Here is a 23,357-nt window from a genome sequence, read left to right as displayed (position 1 = left end):
AGATATAGTTGCAAAACCATTTAGAATTTAAAAGAATAGCAGAGGTCACACCACAACTATAATGATAGTGGCACAAAGGAACAATATATTTATCGAATTCCAGCTGATGAATAAAAACCTTAACAATGAATCAGAATCCATCCTGCTTTAAAGAGCTTGAGCATTTAATAGCATTTGTTATAAGCACATTCTTATAATAATCAGAATGTTATTCTGTATGGACACTAACATAGTTTTGTTATAGTATTGTTCTTTATAGTTATCATTCTTGGTGTGAACAACCCTTATTAGTTGATAATTAATATTGAGTCACATATTTTTTTTTTTTACATATTAGTTCTTTTTTTGTTGTTGTTGTTTTTTTAATTTTCAATCAAAGTTGAATTAAAGCTTGTTTGTATGTACATAATTAAATAAGGCTGCTGAAAAAGTGGACTCTCTGTAGTTAAAAAAAAAAAGGTCACACTTTATTTTAAGGCCCAGTTCTTGGTATTAACAAACCATTAACTACAACTTTTGCCTTAATAAACTACTAATTTGCTACTTGTTAATAGATAGTGAGGCATTTTCTTTTTATACCTTCAGGATCTTGTGCAGGTTCAGTGTAGGTCTCAAACTCGCAACAGATCTTCAGAGAGCACCCTCCGCTAAAGAGCAATAACATTTAGAGAAGGCGGAGGGATATTTTCGTTTTTTAATATGCCGTACTTAAAATTCATAGTTGTCATGCAAAATAAATCAGCGCTCTCTCGCATAGTGCTGCTGCGCCGAGCTTGTGAGTGAATAAGAGATGAGAGTTAAACGTTCACAGGCCTGACTCTGACACTCTCCATCATGTCAACTTCCGCCACTTCACACCGAACTAAACCACTCTCAGAGGCCGAGCACGGGCAGACTGCATGTGTGTGCCCCTTTTTCTTTTCAATAGTTAATGCTGGTGCACTTTTCAAAATCACATATGGCAGTATGAGTACTTATTACACTCAACATCACAATATTTTTGCAAAATGTTTGTGAGAGAGCTGCAGGAGGTCTGTGAGTTGATAAAAAGCTAATAATTAAATCAAGTATAAAATTGAAATAAATGTGGCTTCAAAATGAATTGAGTTAAATCTAAAATAGTAATATAGCATAGTGTGAGTATCAAATCAGTTGTTGCAAATTAAATATATTAAATCAGATTAAATAAGTATAATGTTGTTCATTTTATAATTAGAGTTGAAAAATCTTATAATAATCAGGACTATATAAGTGCAGCTCTCTATACACATCATTAAAATGTTTTTAATATTTTATCTGTTCACTTGCGTGTCACCATAATCTAACATCAGAGAACCAAGAAGATGCAAATTTTCTTTAAATATTTACTTAAAATCTCAGGGGTACAAGTAAATATTTAACATCTGGATAGGGTTAACCTAATTTAAATAGCTAGACTTTGAAATTTCAGAATTGATTTATTATTATTATTATTATTAATAATAATAATAATAAACATGCAAAATAGAAGCAAGTTGAACTTTTTGTTACACCCCTTTATAACAAGCTCTTGCTTGTCATTATGTTTGGGACTTTCTCTTAGTCTCGCGCTACATTTTTCACATTTCTACATTACTTCTTTTTACAATGTAAAGAGGTCCTGATATCCAGTTAACACATACTTACCATCACAAAGTATATACTGTATGATCATAGGGCCCAAACGTAGCGCATGCTGTTTTGGGGAGTTTTATTCACATTCCTGCTTCACCAGTGCTAGTATTGCTGAGCGAAACAAGCAGAAGGATCTATATGAATAATCGAAGTGTGCTCATCATTTAATCATAGCCATGCCTGCCAGGAAAGAGAGAGAGAAGGAGAGAGAGAGAGACAGACAGATGCCTCACACTGCTTCAGGGTAACAAGGTTTCAGACAGTGGAGGGGTGAGACAGGCCTGAGCATGGTCTCGCACCTCTTTTCATGTCTGCGCTTGCAATGTGAACTTCTCACCAGTGAACAGCTCAGTTTGCTTTCAGCACAGATACTTCATAAGAGGAGATCCGATAACAGCTTGGTTAGAAACAAAAGTTTTAAAGAAAGTCATTTATGGAGCAGCGCTAATGATCAGTTGTTATACCAAGACTTTATATGACCCAAAATGAATGATGATTTTTAGACCAAATTAGTTGTCCATGAGGTTTATCACCAATGCAGGCATTTATTTTAAAAGTGTGTGATCCAAAGGTTTGCATTTTATTCTTATCATGGACATGTTTTGTTTGTGGTGTGCTGGCCATGTAATGTAACCTGTGTGCACTGACTTCAGTTTCACAACCTCATAATACACTGTGTGCAGAATTATTAGGCATGTTGATATTCTGGTCATATTTTTTTTCCAAACACATTTTACCAATTCCAAACCACATCAGTCTTAATAACTACTGTTAATTTTGTGTTTAATCATTTATATGTGATATATAATTGTCCGTGAAGGCTGGAAGTGAAAAACTCCTTATATTCAGGTGTGCAGAATTATTAGGCATGTTTTCGTTTACAGCTAAAATGAGCCAAAAAAGAGATTTAACCCAGACTGAAAAGTCCAAATTATTAAATGCCCATGAGAAGAATGCAATACTAATGCATTACAAGAATTTGCAAAGTTAAGGCTTGACCATTGGACAGTGAAATGCTTGTTGAGTCTGCATGGTCAGAAAAAACAGGTGGAGAAGAAAAGATGCATGTTAACTGCAAAAGAATTAGGAATTAAGGTGAAGAATTAGGTGTGACACCATCAGGAACCGTTTCCAGTTCTCCAGCGCCACCATTTTCCAGAACTGCAACCTACCTGGAGTCTTCAGAAGTACAATGTGTCAGGTTCTCAGAGACTTTGCTTGGTAAAAAATCTAAAAAATGCCCCTGACTTAATAAGAATAACAAGCTGACGTCTTGTGAAATACATGAAGACAGTTTTTTTATATGCTTTAGAGACAGATAAGTTGAGAGTGACTCTTGAAGGACAAGCATCACATCCTCTTGTACCTCTGATTCAAGAATTTATCTTCTAAAATCTGGCAGTAAGTTTTGGGAGTTCATTTTAGTCCATCTCTGCAAGTCAGACTTTTCAGGATAAGAGACTAAACATGAACTCCCAAAACTTACTGCCAGATTTTGGAAGATAAATTCTTGAATCAGAGGCACAAGAGGATGTGATGCTTGTCCTTCAAGAGTCACTCTCAACTTATCTGTCTCTAAAGCATATATAAAAAAAACTGTCTTCATGTATTTCACAACACGTCAGCTTGTTATTCTTATTAAGTAAGGGGCATTTTTTAGGATTTTTTACCAAGCAAAGTCTCTGAGAACCTGACACATTGCACTTCTGAAGACTCCAGGTAGGTTGCAGTTCTGGAAAATGGTGGCGCTGGAGACTAAACGGTTCCTGATGGTGTCACACCTAATTCTTCACCTTAATTCCTAATTCTTTTGCAGTTAACATGCATCTTTTCTTCTCCACCTGTTTTTTCTGACCATGCAGACTCAACAAGCATTTCACTGTCCAATGGTCAAGCCTTAACTTTGCAAATTCTTGTAATGCATTAGTATTGCATTCTTCTCATGGGCATTTAATAATTTGGACTTTTCAGTCTGGGTTAAATATCTTTTTTGGCTCATTTTAGCTGTAAACGAAAACATGCCTAATAATCCTGCACACCTGAATATAAGGAGTTTTTCACTTCCAGCCTTCACGGACAATTATACATCACATATAAATGATTAAATACAAAATTAACAGTAGTTACTAAGACTGATGTGGTTTGGAATTGGTAAAATGTGTTTGGAAAAAAAATATGACCAGAATATCAACATGCCTAATAATTCTGCACACAGTGTACAAGTCAGTTTTCTGTGCTTCTGTTTTGCTTATGAAATCTTTTGGTTATCAGCTGATAGGTATTACATTTATTTATAGTTATTAAGAAGGCCATTTTGGGTTAATCTCAAAGCCTGCTAAGAACTGTCCATGATATATTTTAGCAATCAATCAATCAATCAATAATAGGGCTCTCAGTTTAACACATTAACTTAATAAATTAGTTATGAAAAAATATACGATTATATGAATATTTTAACGCTTTGGCCCTGCCCCCGGACTTGTACATCAGCTTATATACAGTCGACTATTGACAAATATGATGCAGGGCAACAACTCCATAAATGCAGTTATGTCCTAAAATTCAAGATATTGTTGCAAAAAATTATATGTGCTCCTGTATTTTGTCTCATATTTATTTATGTCACGTTTCACACGATATCACACAGGCAAGAAGAACAATATGACAAGAGTGCTGATTTTGTCACGAGCTTCAATGTGATTTTATACAGTTCAGTAAATAAAAAGATATTGTGTCATATTTTAAACATTATATGATGTATATATATTACATATATACATATATGTATATATGTATATATATATATGTTTTTGCTCAATTTTGCAGAGAATATATTACCTTTCAAGCCACAGCAGAATTGTTGCACGTCTCAGAGCAACACAGTGTTTAGTTTCTAAATGAATCCGCATTTTAAACGAATCGTGTGAATCAATGATTCAAAGTTCCTATTCATAAAGAGAGCCATTTACTTCATTACTGAATGAATCAGCCATTTAAAGGAATCGACCGAATGAGTGAATGACTTATAAAAACATTTACCGCCACCTGCTGTCAGATTTAGCTTCTTATTTAGAGTATAATTTCATTAAAACAGCAACAACAACAACAACACAATAATAATAATTAAAACATTAAAGGAATAGTTTAAATTTTAAATTTTAATTCTGTCATCATTTACTCACCCTCATGTCATTTCAAACCTTTCATTTGTGGAACATAACTTTCATTATATGAACAAAAAATACTAAGATGCTTCTCAAATTATCATGTTCCGTAGTTTATGTTAGGCCATTGCAGCCTATATGTTTATGTGTAATAAATTCTATGTTGAATCAAATAAAATATTCTTTCTAAAGCTATATTTTGTAATGTGTACTTGATACTTTCTCATTTAACATTTTATTTAAATAATCATTTGTGGGTATTTTCACAGTCAAATTTATTTTGCGGTTAATTAGATTAATTAATCGACACATCATGTAATTAATTAGATAAAAATTTTTAAATGACTGACAGCCCTAAATAATACTAATACTACTACTACTAATAATAATAATATTGTTATTGTTGTTGTTGTTACTATTATTATTATTATTTAAAGTGTTGTGACCAGTTTTTTTGTCATTTTTCTTAATAATTACGAGATTCAAATTACAGTTCCATTACAGCCCATATTTAAAATAAATCGATTTCAATTTCTTTTTTTTTTTCTTTTTTTTTATATTATTTAATACTTATTTCATTATAAAGTATAATGATTCCCATTTTGCTTGAATAACCTGGACTACACAAGTTTTTGCTAAACATGATGATCTATATTTTCCCACCATGATTTGAAAATGTTCCAAAGAGAATATTTTGTGATTCAGTGGAAGCAAGAAAACATTTTATACAAAGGATTTTGCATGCTCAGTGTCACATATTTACTTATTTAGATCTAGCAATAGTGATTTATGATAATGCATATTTTTATATACATTTTTTTTTATAAATTTGTAACACTTTAACACTTTATTCTTAGTTAATGTTAATTTCCACATTTACTAATGCATTATTAAAACCAGAAGTTGTGCCTGTTAACATTAGTTAATGTACAGGGAATTAACGTGAACTAACAATGAATGACTATTTTCATTAACTAACATTAACAAAGATTAATAAATACTGTTATAAATGTATAGTTCATTGTTTATGTTAGTTAATACAATAACTAATATTAGCAAATGGAATTGATTGATTGATTGATTGATTGATTGATTGATTGATTGATTGATTGATGAGAATAATGTTTTATAATGGATGTATTTCTGTGCTGAGCATGTGAAAGCATAGCATAGTGGTTCGTCACTAATGGTAAATATTATTTCATCCATATAACATCACTCTGTATTTTTCTCTGTTTGTGCTTCTGTTCAGTTCCTGCCATGATCACATCTTACCCCAACACCACACGAGCAGAACAGGGTCACATGACTGAGATGAGCTGCACTGCTCACGGTGAAAAGCCCATCAAGGTTCGCTGGGAGAAGGAATCTCATATCATCAACCCAGACATGAGCCGCTATGTGGTTACCGTAAAGGAAGTGGGAGATGAGGTCATATCCACCCTGCAGGTGAGCAAAGACACCATCTACACTGAGAATGCAATCATACGCCTCATTTCCAAGACACATATTCGGAGTTGCCCTGGACTGAGCTGTCAGTGGCCAACATCATTTCCTGTCAAAAATCATCCACCGTTTGCACAAACTTATATTTGTCTCTATTATCAACATGAAACGTGCTTACATCTCATTTATACTATGGTAATGTGACAGATTTGCAAGTTGTATTCAATAAGACAAAAAATACACAGCAAGATGTGATTTTATTCATCAGGCACTGATTGGATGCAAAATGTGCTCTCAATATGTCACATTGTTCAAAATTTCTGCTTACTGCAAACATAAATAATGTGCAATTTGTGTAATGTTGTATATGTAATACTGTATATATTCTTTAATTCAAAAAGTAGCATCCATTACGCTTATTTTTAACAGTTAATTGGCTGTTAATTGGCTTAAAAAAGTGACTTTATATCCAGATTGATATTACAAACAGTTAATTCATAATACCAAAAATGGAACGTCATGTCAAGCGCATTGCATTGTGGTATATAGTACCTAGCACAGAATACTCTGTTACATACACATTACACATTTTAAGGCAATGAATGTTTCAGCTAAAAATCCTTTTACTGTCCATGTGCAGGTACAAAATGAAAAAAAAAATAAAATAAAATAAAACTTGTAGGATTTACTTACATAGTGTTGCACGATATACCAGTACTTAAAAAGTATCGCGATACCCTGCTTTTAAAAACAGTACGATTCCGCATTTTACTAGTACCGGTACTTTAAGAATGCGTTTTAATAAGAGACGTATTTTTGGGTGTCTGTGTTAGTGAATGGCGCAGACGCGCAGTTTTGTTTACTACACACATACCCATGACACTTGTGGTGTTTTCAGCCTCTGCCGCCTCAGAAAAATATCATATAATGAAGACCCGTCAAACCCCTCAAAATAAAAGTTCGGTTTAACTTGACAGTCAGAAATATATTAATATGTTACTTAATGTAAATACAGTATATACTACTACTACTAATAAAAATATTATTAAAACAATGTTTGAGTAATATTTACAGAATTTTTTTTTTTAAATTAATTCTTTATCAAGTCTAATTATCCTTTATAAATTCATTAGACATGCTTTGGATTATTAAAATGTAATGAAACGATTAAAACAAAATCCAGAAAATGAATGGAAAACAGAGATTCACGAAACAAAACTGAATTTGAATTGCTGTTAAATTTTGCAAATTTTATGATTTAAATTAATTAGACAGGCTTTTTGATAAATATTTTTTTATGTAACCATTAAAATAGAGTCTAGAAAAATTAAAATGGAATTTAGGAAAAAATAAAACAGATTTCATAGGGACCTCTTTATTTCGTTTGTGTCTTTCTTTTGTTATAATTGTCCTTTAGTTTATTATTTGCGTCTGGGTTCTTATTATTAAAAAAGGTAAAATAACAACAACAAAAAAATGACTATGTCATGATATAAACTGTTGTTGTGAAAAAAATGTACTATATCATGAAATAAGTTTTGGCTTTATCATTTAAGCTAACTTATAAATATAGCAAAGATCTCTATATACATGTAGGATCAGTATCTGTTCTTACAGCTGACTCCTGTGTAGTGGCACTTGCATGTGATCATTACTATTTTATTATTTTTTTTTTTTAAAGGGGGGAGAAATGCTTTATTTTACTATGATCTTAACTATGATCTCCATTTGGATCATGTATTATTCAATTACTTTTCCTGTTCTGTTTTTTCATAGTATCAGTTCAGTGGTAGTATTGTGATATTTTAGTCAGGTATCGTATCTAAATTTTGGTATCGTGACAACACTACTTTGAAACAATATTTACTCAGAAGCTGTTAGTAAATTTCACAAATAATTACAATGATGCTGCAAGTAATATGTGAAATTAAATATGAAGTTTAGAAGTAGAAAAACTGAACTAGCTTTTTCTTATAAAATGTACTCTAATAATATTTATTTCCAACTCTGAAAAATCATTGTACAGTGTAGTAGTATTATAGTGTTTTAAACATAGTCAAGCCACGTACAGTATAGCAAACATAAACCAAGTCACACTCACTGTGGGCTACCAGGAAAATGAGCTAATATAACTACAGAACTTCATAACATAGTCAATTAATGTTAATTATTTAAAAATGACAATATATTTTAACCCCTTCTTAAGCACCTCCCAGTTTGACATGGGGACATACATGACATACCCAAAATTAAAAGGTTGCAGCTCATGAGTCTTTCTGACTAGATACATAATAAACATATGTTTACAAAGCTGACACTTAAAGGTTTACTGTTCAATACTCGGAATTACTCAGAAAAAAAAATGAATAAATAAATCAGCAAATCATTTTGGGGGACCTTCTGTAAAAATTAAATGACCCTGGAAGACAAATTTACCTTGTAATATAAAGAGGCTCTGCAAACACTTAAAGGCACTTGACGGTTCCAATAAGTGTTATTGTAAAGGTTTGCAGATCTGTACGACTATCTTGTTTAAAGTTGCACAAAAGATCACTCCATTTTTTTTTCTTTCATCAATTTCATGAGAAATCAAGCACATAATGTGGTGTACTATGGTTGGAATAGCATGCAGGTGGATGTTTATGCTTGTGCCACATTTACTTTATCTGAGCATAATATGAAACATGTCTTCATAGACGCTTCAGTGTGTGTTTGTGTTGCCCATTCTGAGGAAAGCCATGAGAAGTATTATGACTGTATTTTATTGTTATTTTTCTCCACTCTTAAATATTGTTAATGAATAAAGATATTGCTTTTTGTTAGTGTTTGTGCAAAACGTTTTACAATGTTGGCTGAGGGTATTACTGGAGTCATTTGTACACTAGTAAGTATAATCATTCAAATGATTATACGAATTCAAAAGACCATAACATGCTCATAAACATCCAGATGAAATGATAAAATTATATTAATATTATCCATGAATGAATAGAATGCAAACAGCAAAACTCATATATACAGTATATTCATATATAGCACTGTTTAGCAACACCAAAATGCCTTTATGTACTAGTCAAATTATCATATTTTGTACATTTAATGTACAATGTCTTCACAGATCTTACATACCGTCAGAGAAGACTCTGGCTTTTTCTCTTGCATTGCTATCAACTCTTATGGTGAAGATAAAGGAATCATTCAGTTGATTGTACAAGGTAAAATTTCTGCTTTGTTCTTGTTTTAATTTGAATTTATGATTGCACAAATGTTGCTTTTACATTAAATAATTTTATATTAAATTTATATTAAAAATAGATTATAATATAAGTATATATTAAAAAGTAACAATATATGACATATATTTTTTTATACATATTTCATGTATTATTATAATTATTATTATTTTTTATGATAAAGTATGCTATTTATTGTCTAATCAATAGATCGTCCTGACCCTCCCGAGGTTGAGATTAGAGAGGTAAAGGACCGAACCATCGCACTTCGCTGGACAATGGGCTTTGATGGAAACAGCCCTATTACAGGATATGACATCAACTATAAAAACAAATCATGTAAGGGTTTTTTTTTCAGTCTATTTTTATTTTTAGTCTGTGGTTCTTACAGTTTTTTGTTGTTGTTTTCAATCTATTGTCTTAAAGACAAGAATTGTTGATGATACTAATATATAGGTGTTGTTATGCAGTCATATATATTATGTATTTCAGCACGGCTAGAAGCTGGTATCTATTGACCTCTCAGAATCTTGGACTGTCTTGGACTGGAACAATCTGTTCTATGAAAATAAATTAGATAGATAGATAGATAGATAGATAGATAGATAGATAGATAAATAGATAGATGAAATGACTGTAACATAGCATCTTGTGTTTTATAGCATTGTCACTCTGTATTCCTCTGTATTTCTTCAAGCTTCATGGGCCTCATCTCAAATGACCAAAGACGTCTCCCCTCAGCTGAATCAGGCCACCATCATTGAACTCCACCCTGCTTCCACCTACAACATCCGCATGTTTGCAAAAAACCAGATTGGCGAAAGCAGACCAAGCAATGAGCTGACCATCACCACAGATGAAGCTCGTGAGTATTCCTACAACTGAAAATAATGACATTTTATTATCTTTGTCGCCACCTAGTGGCTCAGTCCATTATTTGCTCTGTCTTTCCTGTATGTGATCAATCCAGCACCTGATGGCGCTCCTCAAGATGTGCAGCTGGAAGCAATCTCATCCCAAAGCATCAAAGTTACATGGAAGGTACTAATGATGTAGTTCTACTATGCAAAATTGGAATATGAGCTGGATAAATCATGCTACATTTTTGAGGAATATTTTGTGTTTAAGCTATATCAACAGTAGTGACTTAATGTAGATTATCACAGAAAATTGTCCATTAAAAAAAATAATAAATTAATAGACAAACAGATAAATAACTAAATAAATAATGGAGGTGACAATGGAGGTATATTAAGGCAGCATTATGGAGGGTCTAAAAGCTGAAATGTGAAGGTCATATTTTGTTAAAGCCTATGTATCATTTGATCTGTAACATTGTGTTACGTACTAAAACCTTGTCGGTTTGTCTAGGGATATTAAGTGAATGTAACATTCATCCTAAACAAATTAGCCTAGTGCAGGTTAGACAGTGGACGAATAGAGGAGAACACAAACTCCACAAGTTCAAGCAGAAAAAAGACATTTATTTGCTTTAACCCCAACCAATAACAAGGAACAGTTTTTAAAAGATTTAGAATAAACCAAAAGGAAAATAAACTTTGAAGTAGAAGTACAAATAAACTCACCAAAGGAAATAATGAAGTGAGCACGAGTGTTGCCAAAACAAATTACCAAATAAAACAAAACTTCTCAAACTAAAGGTTTTAAATCTAAACTAGCATTTAAAAAAAAAAAAAGGCAAAATAACACCTTCGGCATGCTACCAACCAACACACCCTTCTTTGACTGCACTAACTAAACAAACCAAAACTTACATCGGGTGGCAACAGTACTAAACCAATGAACTACACAAGGAAGATACTATGTGAAGTGAGATGTGTGTCAATGAAGAGCATGGTGAAGAGCAAGGTGAATAAAGTGCATGGACACGTACACCACGCTCAACTCAGATCACCAAAACTAAACATGAGGGGCAAGGCAAAGAATAGATTCAATTCAGCTAACAGTGTAACAGGTTACAAATGAAAAATCCATATTGTAACAAAATCCCAGGAGGAACATACAAACACAAACAAAACCCCTGCCAAAAATGGATGCAACGTTGCTTTTTATAGTTCCAGAGGGGAGGCGTCAGCATAGACAGCAACAGATCCTCGAAAAGTGGCAGAGATTAACCAGTCAGAATCTGGTGAAAGATAACAACATCAAAATAACCAAACATAACAGATTGTAACAACAAAAACTAAAGGGTTGTGACTGGTAAAAATGGTCACAGGAGAAGCAGCGGACCCCAGATAAACTTCAAAGAATTGCAAAGCAAAAATGAGTGCTAGGGTTTCTCTATTGTTATAGAGATCTGTAGTAGTTAAATTGTCAATTCAAAGTGATTGATCTAACTAATTTCCCAATCTAATCAACATAATTAAAATGTTTGCTCCAAGGAAATAGTTCCTTTCTGCTACAGTTGCAGTCAGAAATGTACATACACCTTGCAGAATCTGCAAAATGTTAATTATTTTATCAAAATACGAGATATCATATAAAATGTTATTTTTTTATTTAGTACTGACCTGAATGAGATATTTCACATTAAAAAAAACATTTACATGTAGTCCACAAGAGAAAATAATTGTTAAATTTATAAAAAATGACCCCATTTAAAAGTTTACATGCACTTGATTCATAATACTGTGTTGTTACCTGAATGATCCACAGGTGTGCGTGGTTTTTTTTTTTTTTTGTTTGTTTGTCTTTATTTGTTTCAACAATGACTGTATTATTTTGAAATTTTGGCACGTTAAAAAATTAAATACGACCTCACATTGTGTCAATCACTTTTACTGTGCAATGACCTTTATTTTGCCTAAATATCATATATCTTTCATTTAGTATGAGTTTAAGTTTCTAACATTCTCTACTGATATGTTCTGTTGGTGAATGAAAATAGTGTAGAAAAATGGTGAGGTGATGTGCTATTGACACTGCCACAGCAGTTTAAATAAATCTAAAAAAAAAAAAAAGTTTAAGTTTAAGGTAATAAACTTTTCTAGATGTTAACGCTTAGATGTTAAATTCAGCTAAGCTGTCTGTGATATCAATTTTATGACCTGGCTGTAGGTGCCAGCACTGTTGTAGACTTTGTACATATCCCAGTGTATGTACATTCCCATCACTAGAGAATTACTTACTTTTCCAAATTGGAATGCAGATACAGTATGTTTTTTCAGAGAATCTGCCTTTCTGATGTTACAGTATCTTTTCTATTTTATCTTCCCAGCCCCCCCTCAAACACTTGCAGAATGGTTTGATCCGAAGCTACCAAGTGTGTTATCGGGAGTTTGGAACCGGGGGCAGCCCACAATACAACACCATCAATGTAGACACCACAGGGGATATTGAAACCCTCACTCTGGATAACCTGAAGAAGTACACACAGTATGAGGTGCGGGTGCAAGCAGCCAATCGTGCAGGCATGGGTCCCACCTCAGAGGAAATCACCATCACCACTCTAGAGGATGGTTAGTCACATTGTGCTTCTCACCTTTGTAGTATTAGTGTTGTTTTCTTAATGCATTTACATACCTTGTTTGGTGGCAGCACTTACTTTGAATGAATTAATGAATTACTCTCACTTATTAGCTTCCAAATCTATGTGTAGAAAATAGTAATGCACATACATATTTTGAGATTACATGATAAATATATTAACTAACACCACCTGTCCTGTTTTCCCTCACAGTGCCCAGTCGCCCACCTGAGAACGTTGTGACAACAGCCACAACTCCCGAGACCATCTCCCTGTCCTGGTCTGCTCTGCCCAAAGAAGCGCTCAACGGCATGCTGCTTGGATATCGTGTCATCTACTGGGCCAACCTACCTGATGGAGGTCAGGCAGGGTTATGACCTTCTCAGTTTCTGCTGAGAATTTCTTACATTTATGCATAATTATTAGCACACAGATGTCAACCCCCCAGTTCCTTATTCCTAATTTGTAGACAAAGGGATTTATAGATATTTTCATTTTTTTTAAGTTACAGAGGCCTGGGTTTCAGTTCCAGGGTGTGACAGCCATCTAGTAGGATGATGTGATACTAAATATTGAAGTAATTATGCTGAAAATTCAGCTTTTTTATCACAGGAATAAATTATATTTTAACATATAGTAAAATAGAACCATAGGCGTAATTTATGGTTGGGACAGTTAGGACGTGTCACCACCACTTTTTTTACATTTTGCGGCACTGACGTACTAATGCTGATGAAACGTTTGTTTCTGTTAAATAAGATGCAATTTGGCGCTGGAATCTGTTGTTTCTGAAATCATGCTAAATGTTCATTGCGATGTTATTAGTGACAGAACGTTCTCAATGTGGCTCGTGCTCAGTGTTCACCTGCGAACTCTTCAATCTATCGCTTGATGTTGCAGAGACTATCTATTCATTCCTGTTAAAAAACAAAATAAAATACACACCAACATGTGTATGGACATATTTGGTTTTAATAAGGAGAAAAAATGTGAGGGTGGATTAGAACCCAAAACCTCTAACACACCTGATGAAAATTCTACCACTAGACTGTTTGGTAATACAAATAATTAATGCTTAATGTATATGTATTTGTGTATGTATTTGTTCACTGACATGAATTATCTCGGGGCTAATAATACATTATTATAGTACACACTGTCCCACCCACTATTCGTTTTTTGACCAGTAGTGTAGGACTATAATGAATTTCAAGATGTTTTGTTGCACTTCTTGGGTAATAATTTATAATAAATAATAAATAAATAAATAATAACAACTTTGTGGCAAAATTACCAATGATATAATGCTTAACAGTATATCAGTATACTTTAAAATATTTATCAAACATCAAATTTTTGCATGTACTTTAACAATTGTAAAAAAAAAAATATATATATATATATATATATATATATATATATATTTTATTTTATTTTATTTTTTACAATGTATCTAAAGGACACCAAGAGTTTTTTTGTATTATTGATAGATGTATGAGATATGTGCATCTTTTAATGTACATGAAATACTGCCCTCTCAGACACTGTACTATGTTTAATGACTTATGAACATGATTATAAAATGATGCATTTGGGACCTCTCTGCCTCAGACCACTAGAGGGCATGGTGGCTTTGCTTTAGGAGACAGAAAGCAAATTAATAGAGGCAGTAGACCTACAGTAGAAACACAATACTTAATGATCAAAATGGATACATTAAGATTTACAGTCAGTTATTTAGCAGATGCTTTTTATCTAAAGTGACTTACAAAGCCATTTTTTGGTGCACCAAACCAAATTTGGTCTTTAAAGAAGTTGAGAGATATATTTTTTTTAGGTTTGATTACAGACTTTGGTATCTTGGCAAATCTGAGCACATTTTAAGACACTGTTGAAATTCTAAAAGTGACACAAGTGAAATTATGGGTGTTCCTAAGAAAAAAAAAATTGGAATGAGGTCATATATTGTAAGTTTGAGTCTTCATTTGCTCTCCGTTTACTTGCATTTCAATCTAGGAAAAACATTTGCTTTATTATTAAAGATATAATTTGTGATGCTTCCCCTCAGATCAGTTAACAGTTTGTGTGTGTGTGTGTTGCAGAGCTGGGAGAGATCAGGAACATCACAACCACCAAACCTTCACTAGAGTTGGAACGGCTGGAGAAATATACCAACTACAGCATCCAGGTCCTGGCCTTCACTCGAGCCGGAGACGGAGTCCGTAGCGAGCAGATCTACACACGCACCAAAGAGGATGGTGAGACTCTGATTAAACATACTGGCATTTTTTTCATATAAAGATTTGGGAGTACTCTGTCTCAGTTCAATCTACAGAAACAATAAAAAGGCAATATCGCACTAGGCAATTTTCAGTAGTAAGCTTCATTTACCAGCCCCAAGTCGCTGCTGACCATGTTATCCTTGGTGATTCTATACCCACCAAAGGGTTTTTCTACTACATTTAAATGACACTTTTTTCCTACTTAAGCTGCAAGTGGACAAATGCCTTCCACAGCATACCATGATAAAAAACAAATACGCATTTCCACACTAAAGTCACTCTCTAAATGCATACTATTTAATTCTATTACAGTTCTCTACTTTGTGTTCTTGCTATTACTTTGACTGAATTGGAGAGAATTTTCATACGCGGTAGTTAGTTTGTCAACAATCTTCCATTCTTGATCAATAAATGAAAACCATCAGCAGGAGTGACAATCCTAAATAAAATCAAGCAGTTTCAAGCTGACTAATGGGATAACATTTTACGTTAGCCATTTTTAGGTTTACTTATTTGCTCATAGCACAGACATCTGAACCCAATGACAATACCAATCCAATGGGACAGGGGTGATTGGAGTGGAGGAAGTAAACTGTAGAATACTTCCTTTGTAGCATATAAAGTGTCTTTTCTAGAGTTTCTCCTCAATAAATCATGTTATTTCTCCTGCTAAAACCAGTTCCTGGTCCTCCGGCTGGAGTTAAGGCAGCTGCTTCTACAAGCTCGGTGGTGTTTGTTTCCTGGCTCCCTCCACTCAAGCTGAATGGAATCATCCGGAAATACACCGTCTTCTGTTCCAACCCTTACCCCACGGTGAGCTTTATCTGTGCCTTTTTGTGACTCTGCACATAAGAACCTCCAAACTTAATTATTCAAATTTACTAAACAAAATTTTATTAGAATTTATTCTCGGGATTTAAGACATTGTTTGCCAACCTGTTGCTGGAGGCACCCGAACAATAAGCACTTTGGATGTTTCCCTTATCTGACGTATCCATTTATGTTCTCTACTAATAGACTGCGTCCAAAAACCTAGGCAGCTGACTTGTTGCCTAGCAGAATCTCAAAACGCCTATGAGAAATTTCATTTTGTATCGTGTATAAAAATTTGCTGTTCATAAGGAGGAAAAGGCAAGAAATTGACTGAAAAACACAGGGAAAAGTGCCTTGTAAACCTGCGTATGCGGTCAGGAGGAGATTCAGATAATGCTTGTGTGTGTGAATAATAATAATATAAAGATATAAATAGATACAGGGAGAGACAGTGAGAATTCACTAAATGCTAAATGCCACACGTAGACACGATATAAATAAGATATTATATTTGCAGTTGATTACAAGGGAACCTTGTGAGATTGCGATAAATTGAAGTGAGTGACAGCTTTTTAGTGACTATATGGACACGCTATTTGCTCACTTTCTAGACTATAATCAATTCAGAAGTTGAAAAAATGTTTCGCTTTACATGCTCCTAACAGGACCAATAGCCAAAAACCATCCCTGGTGAAAAAAACAGCATATGCTGGTAGGTAGGTTTTGATGCTGGTTTAAGGTGGTCCTTTGCTGGTTTATGCTGGTCCTTGACCAGCAACATGACCAGCTAAGGACAAGCATAAACCAGCTAAGGACCAGCTTAAACCAGCATCAAAACATACCTACCAGCATATGCTGTTTTTTCACCAGGGCTGCACAGCAATGTTTCAGGAGTGACACATATCCTGCATCCTTCATATAAATGTGAGAATCACTTTTGAAATAGTTTGTTTGCAATCAGGCTTAGTTGTTTAGCTTATATTCACCGCCTAGACGGCAGGCAACTATTTCAATTTAGCTGAAAAATCACTCCTCTTCATAACATAAGGATCACATCCAACATATGTGATTTTCTCTTGTAATAGTGTCTAAACTACTACAGTACATGTTTTCCTCCATCTCATCCGTTCTGCTTTTTCAGTCACTCCTGAAACATTGCTGCATGTGCAGGGTTTGTGGCTATTGGTCCTGTTAGCAGTACGTAAAGCGAAACTTTTATTCAAATTCTGAACTGATTATAGAAAGCGAGCAAATAGCGCTTCCATATAGTCACTAAAAAGCTGTCACTCATTTCAACTTATTGCAATCTCACAATGTTCCGTTATAATCAATGACACTCTTAAAACTACAAATATAATATCGTACATTGTGTCTATATGTGGTGTTTAGCATTGAGTGAATTCTTACTGTCTAACCCTGTATCTATTTATATATTTCTTTATTAATATCTTAACATATTATATCTTTTCTTAACCACTTGCACACACAAGCATTATCCGACTCTCTTCCTGGCCACAGACAGAGGTTTACAAGCCACTTTTTCCTGTGCTTTTCAGTCAATTTCTTGCCTTTCCCCCCTTATAAACAGCAAAAGCATTTTTAGTTTCTGCCGGTGAATCCTATTGAGAAAAATCACTTCCTGCCCTCCAGCTGCATTTCGCGCCACAGCAATGACGTCATGTGCAAACAACCTATAATTTTGTAAACCTTGATTAGCTTGTTCAGGGGTGTTTGAATAGCATTTGACCAAAACTATACAGGAAAGTGGATGTCAAGGACCAGAGTTGTCCACTTCTGCAGTATGCCATAAACAGTAGATTTTGCCCTTTTATAAGTCATTGTGGATAAGCTGAATGGCCTAAATAAGGGGTGTACAATACTTCTCTCAGAGTTTACCTTCTGTATTTATTAAACACACCTGAACCAACTAATCAAGGTCTTCAGGATCACTAGAAACTTCTAGACAGGTTTGATGGAGCTAAAGTCTGCAGGAAAGTTGCGCTCTAGGAGCAGAATAGGACACTCCTGCCCTAAATGTAAAAACAATGGAAGATTTTTTTTTTTCTAATGAATGTAATTTTTTGTTATTCTTATCAAATCTTTTCATTGGGTATCATTACAGGTGATCAGTGAGTTTGAGGCTGCACCTGATGTTTATTTCCGTCGTTTGACCAACCTGAACCAGAACTGGCAGTACAGCATTTGGGTTGTGGCAGTCACTGCGGCAGGTCGTGGGAATGCCAGTGAAATTATCACCGTAGAGCCCCAAGCTAAAGGTACTGAAGAATAAAAAAAATAAATAAATACTCTTAGTGGGTAGTATGTGAATTGGGATGCAGCCATATTGTACCTTTAACAGAAGCAAAATGACAACAGTTTGTGTGAGTCTGCAACTGTGATGCCATTGTTTGTTTTCTAAGCCCCTGCTCGAATCCTGACGTTCAGTGGTACTGTGACCACCCCCTGGATGAGGGACATTGTCCTTCCATGCAAAGCAGTTGGAGACCCTCCTCCAACCATCAAGTGGCTGAAGGGAAAGTATGTTTTTTTGTTTTTTTTTTACATTTACATATAGAAAATACTTTGCTTTCTCTGTTTTGGCCAGACAAATGTGTAATTTTATTAAAAAATATAGTCATTTTCTAAATTTTGTCAAATAATATAATAATAAAGAACTGTTTTTCTAAATGTATTTTTACAAAACCGGAAGTTTGCATGAAACTGCAAACACATGATAAATTAATTATTTGTAAATCATTCTTGCTATGAAACTGATAATATTTTCCTACAGTAATGGTACACCTGCTCCGGTTTCAATCGATGGTCGTCGCAGCGCTCACAGCAATGGCAGCTTTGTTATTCGCACTGTCAAAGCAGAGGATTCTGGGTACTACAGATGTGTTGCCAGCAACAACTGGGGTTCGGATGAAATCATGCTAAACCTTCAGGTGCAAGGTGCGTGTGGCATCAGATAATCAAAATATATTCTGTGTAGATCCAAACAGCGTTTTTTGTTTTTTTTGTTTTGTTTTGTTTATTTTTTTGTTTTGTTTTGGTTTGAATAATTGGCAGGACACAGCTTGTGCCTTGTGTGATTTATGAAGATAAATCTGTTAAAAGAAGAGGAAGAAGACGTGTGACATAACCAATAAAGAGTGAATGTCACATTATTGAAATTTCATTAGCAAAAAAGGTCACCGGTGTAGCGATGTACAGCATGAAGCATAGCTCATATAAGTCACTTTCAAACCAAGCCACTTTCTTTTGGGAAACACTGTGAATTTGTGTGGCCAACTGGAACCTGATGCAATTCTGCATGTTTCATTTTTATCCATGAAAATTCTCAGAACAGTGGTAAATGTGACTACACCTTTACTCTCAAAATATTTCAGTACCCCCGGACCAACCACGCCTCACAGTGACCAAAACAACTACCACCTCCATCACACTGTCCTGGATCCCTGGAGACAATGGAGGAAGCTCCATCAGAGGTTAAACAGCACTGATATTTATATTACATATATTCATCCACTTATTTTCCACTGTGTGACAAATATAAAACACTATCCACCTAGACCTGTCAAATGCTTTAAACCGAGATGTATTTCACACACTGTAATATTTTAATAAACTTGAAGGTCAGCTTTGCATAGTAGGTGCTCTGTATCAATTTACAGACTCCATAAAGTGAATAAAATGTGGCATTTAGGGTTTATTTTAAAGTGGTGTTCTCTGTTCAGGCTACATTCTACAATACTCTGAGGATAACAGTGAAGAGTGGGGCAGTTTCTCTATCAGCCCCAGTGAGCGGTCTTACCGTCTGGAGAATCTGAAGTGCGGCACTTGGTACAAATTTACTCTGACTGCACAAAATGCGGTTGGTCCTGGACGCATCAGTGAAATCATTGAGGCTAAAACCCATGGGAAAGGTATGGATACGCTGATCACATGACTGATAATTGAATGGTAGCCTATCTGAACTGTAACCTAATGCTGATTTAAAGCAGGCCATTAGCAAATATGCCCTTGAGCATGGTGCACTTTTACTACAATAAAACTTGGTTAATTTTCATAGGGGAATCTGAGAACACTATTTTTTAAACACATAACGAATATGTGTAAAATGGTTGGCATTAATCCATTAAGCCATGATTTGTTACTTGCTAATTAATGGGGAGAGACAAAAATGCAATCCTGAGCATGTCATCAATACTTTTCTGTTTGTTTGTTTTTTTGTGAATACCTTATCTGTTTTAAGTTTATTAAAGCTAAAAGATATGGGCTGTATCTGAAATCACCTCCTGTGCCCTTATATAGTGCACTGTTTGAGGCAACAGACATTTTGTAGTGTGTCGGAATACATAGTGGACATTATCATGTCCCCTCATTCAGTCCCATAATGCACCACCAATATAATGTGATGGTTGCAAAAAATGGCTTCCATACAGATGTAAGTTCCTTTTTACTTGACTGTTAAATTGTTTAATTTAAGTTTATACAAGCTAGTTGTCAAGTGGTTACTATAGCAGCAAATGCAATATACACAAAAGATGCAGTCCTTCCAGCACACTTGGTGTCCAAAGTGGGCTATATTAGTGCAGTAATGTATAGAATAGTAAATGAGTGTATCAAGCCAATTTCCAACACACCAATATCCTACAGCGTATTTTGGTTTCATAGGATAGTTAATCTTGGATTGCTGAGACACTTTAAATAAAACTGCCTGCTAAATATCTACTTAGGCATCGATTTAATTATTAATTATCATTTGCAATCAAAGTTTAACTTTAGAGTTACATTATTTCTCACTTCTCCACATTATCAGAGCCACAGTTCGCCAAAGATCATGAGCTTTTCTCAAGTATCAACTCGACCCGTGTGGAGCTCAACCTCATTGGCTGGAACAACGGCGGCTGTCCGATCGACTCCTTCACACTAGAATATCGACCGGTGGACACTACCAAATGGACGATGGTGAAGCGAGATTCTCTCACCAAGAACCACATTCTCTACGACCTACAGGAGGCCACCTGGTACGAGCTCCAGATGAGAGTGGGCAACAGTGCAGGAACAGCAGAGAAGAGGGTTCTGTTCGCCACTCTAAACATGGATGGCAGTGAGTACTACATCTTTACCACAAAATTTACCACAGGGATTACCACACAGGGTTAAAATCAGTGTTGTCTCAATTCAGTGTTTGGAAGCTGTTGCTTACATGACTTAAAGGAGAGCTCCACTTCCAGAACAACAATTTACAAATAATTTACTCACCCCCTTGTCATCCAAGATGTTCATCTCTTTCTGTCTTCAGTCATGAAGAAATTATGTTTTTTGAGGAAAACATTTCAGGATTTTTCTCCATATAATGGTGCCCTGATTTTGAACTTCCAAAATGCAGTTTAAATGCAGCTTCAAAGGACTCTAAATCATCCCAGCCTAGTGAAATGATTGGTCATTTTTTTCGAAAAATAAAATTTGGCCCGTCCACGACACTACGCTACGTCTAAGTTTATCGTCTGTGTACTCCGTCTCAAAAAGGTAGAGTATGGCGAAAAACTCCATCTTATTTTCTCCTACAATTTCAGAATCGTCCGACATCGTTGTACCTTTTTGTCTGTAAACAGTGTTTGACTTACTTGGACTTTCTTAGTCTTTGCATGTTCGCTTTGTAAACACTAGTTCCGCCTACGTTCCGTGTGACTTTTCGACGTGATTCAATAGTATGTAGCGTCGTGAACGTGCATCGCAGAGCTTGTGCTACACAAGCTTTTGTGCTTAAAAAGTATACAAATTTTTATTTTCCAAAAAAATGACAGATTGTTTCGCTAGATAAGACCCTTCTTCCTCAGCTGGGATCGTTTAGAGCCATTTGAAGCTGCATTTAAACTACATTTTGGAAGTTCAAAATCGGGGCACCAATGAAGTTCATTATATGAAGAAAAATCCTGAAATGCTTTCCTTAAAAAACATAATTTCTTCACAGCTGAAGACAGAAAGACATGAACATGGATGACAAGGGGGTGAGTAAATTATTTGTAAATTGTTGTTCTGGAAGTGGAGTTCTCCTTTAACCAGCAAGACTTCCTTGATCAGACCTAATTGTCTAACCAGCACTTTTTGCTCGGGAATAGCCTGGCTTAGACCAGCTGTGACACCAGCACTAAATCAGAACTAACCAGCATAAACCTGCAAAATATTAACTACAAATTTGAATTGGACAAAACTTGATTATGACCAGGATTTTAAAAATCAGCTGCTCAATCTTCTATCTCCAGGCACAATTGCTCCATTACCAAAGACTGTGGACCCCAGCCAGGAGAACAGGCAGGGCAATGAGGGACTTAAGATGATGGTCACAATCATCTGCATTCTGGTGGCAATTTCCATGGTCTTCATTGTACTTCTGGTATTGAGGAGGAGAAGAAGAGAGCAGAGGCTCAAGAGATTACGAGGTGTGTGGACAGATGCCATATCTAGCAAAAAGAACATCATAACTGCTTGAGGATACTCCAAAACATTTCTTAATACACTCTTAATATTAAATACATTTGTCCAATTCATAACTTGCTATTTTTTTTTTTTCAACAGATGCAAAGAGCCTGGCAGAGATGCTAATGAGGTAAATAACTATGGTATTGAATTATAAATCAGTGCAGTTTGTCCTAAATTAGTGCATGTAATTGTTTTATGTTGTTTCTCCAGTAAAAATGCACGTACACCAGACACTGTGAACAAACAGCAGCAGACTCTGAGGATGCACATTGATATCCCACGTGCCCAGCTACTCATCGAGGAGAGAGATACTATGGAGACAATTGGTAAGAGACCATTGTGTAATGTTAGTGGTTTGCTTTTCCCTAAAGGCCCTGATTGTATATTGCTTGATGGTGGTCTTCTCTACTTTCATTAGCTTGTCTGCCTTTGTCTTTTAGATGACCGATCCACGGTGCTGTTGACGGACAATGACTTTGGAGAAACATCTAAACAGAAATCTTCAACCGTCACCCATACAGTGCACTACCAGTCTCTGTCTCAGGCCACTGGACCACTAGTAGACGTGTCTGATGCTAGACCTGGTACAAGTAAGAATTGAACTAGTCTGCTTGGTTATGCTGATGTCATAAATTCTCATAAAGCTGCCAATTTGTGGAGATTACTGAATAGAAACAAAGTCAGTTATACACTGTGTTTGACCTCAACAAACTGTTGAGGTCAAAATATATATATATATATATATATATACACACACACACACACATACACAGTCATGGCCAAAAAT

General features: G+C 35.0%; 1 protein-coding gene across 3 annotated transcripts in view; it reads left to right on the top strand.

Annotated features, from left to right (window-relative positions):
* Positions 1 to 23,357, top strand: part of dscamb (Down syndrome cell adhesion molecule b) — a 158,705-nt gene that overhangs the window by 121,298 nt on the left and 14,050 nt on the right. For 2 of the 3 annotated variants that reach the window (XM_051129524.1, XM_051129522.1), the window contains 19 exons: positions 6,070 to 6,266; positions 9,382 to 9,478; positions 9,707 to 9,835; positions 10,194 to 10,361; positions 10,467 to 10,537; positions 12,735 to 12,975; positions 13,197 to 13,343; positions 15,086 to 15,241; positions 15,945 to 16,078; positions 18,201 to 18,354; positions 18,499 to 18,616; positions 18,870 to 19,033; positions 19,471 to 19,569; positions 19,819 to 20,007; positions 20,904 to 21,194; positions 22,354 to 22,530; positions 22,667 to 22,697; positions 22,781 to 22,896; positions 23,011 to 23,160. In XM_051129524.1, coding sequence (XP_050985481.1) covers positions 6,070 to 6,266; positions 9,382 to 9,478; positions 9,707 to 9,835; positions 10,194 to 10,361; positions 10,467 to 10,537; positions 12,735 to 12,975; positions 13,197 to 13,343; positions 15,086 to 15,241; positions 15,945 to 16,078; positions 18,201 to 18,354; positions 18,499 to 18,616; positions 18,870 to 19,033; positions 19,471 to 19,569; positions 19,819 to 20,007; positions 20,904 to 21,194; positions 22,354 to 22,530; positions 22,667 to 22,697; positions 22,781 to 22,896; positions 23,011 to 23,160 — 2,829 coding nt within the window. The remainder of the gene's footprint in view (positions 1 to 6,069; positions 6,267 to 9,381; positions 9,479 to 9,706; positions 9,836 to 10,193; positions 10,362 to 10,466; positions 10,538 to 12,734; positions 12,976 to 13,196; positions 13,344 to 15,085; positions 15,242 to 15,944; positions 16,079 to 18,200; positions 18,355 to 18,498; positions 18,617 to 18,869; positions 19,034 to 19,470; positions 19,570 to 19,818; positions 20,008 to 20,903; positions 21,195 to 22,353; positions 22,531 to 22,666; positions 22,698 to 22,780; positions 22,897 to 23,010; positions 23,161 to 23,357) is intronic. The other variant, XM_051129523.1, reaches the window with a different exon arrangement.

This window comes from Labeo rohita, chromosome 15 (genome assembly GCF_022985175.1).
Source record: "Labeo rohita strain BAU-BD-2019 chromosome 15, IGBB_LRoh.1.0, whole genome shotgun sequence".
In the NCBI taxonomy this organism is placed as follows: domain Eukaryota; kingdom Metazoa; phylum Chordata; class Actinopteri; order Cypriniformes; family Cyprinidae; genus Labeo; species Labeo rohita.
The sequence above is the reverse complement of the archived record's forward strand: the minus strand, read 5'-3'. Positions and strand labels throughout refer to the sequence as shown.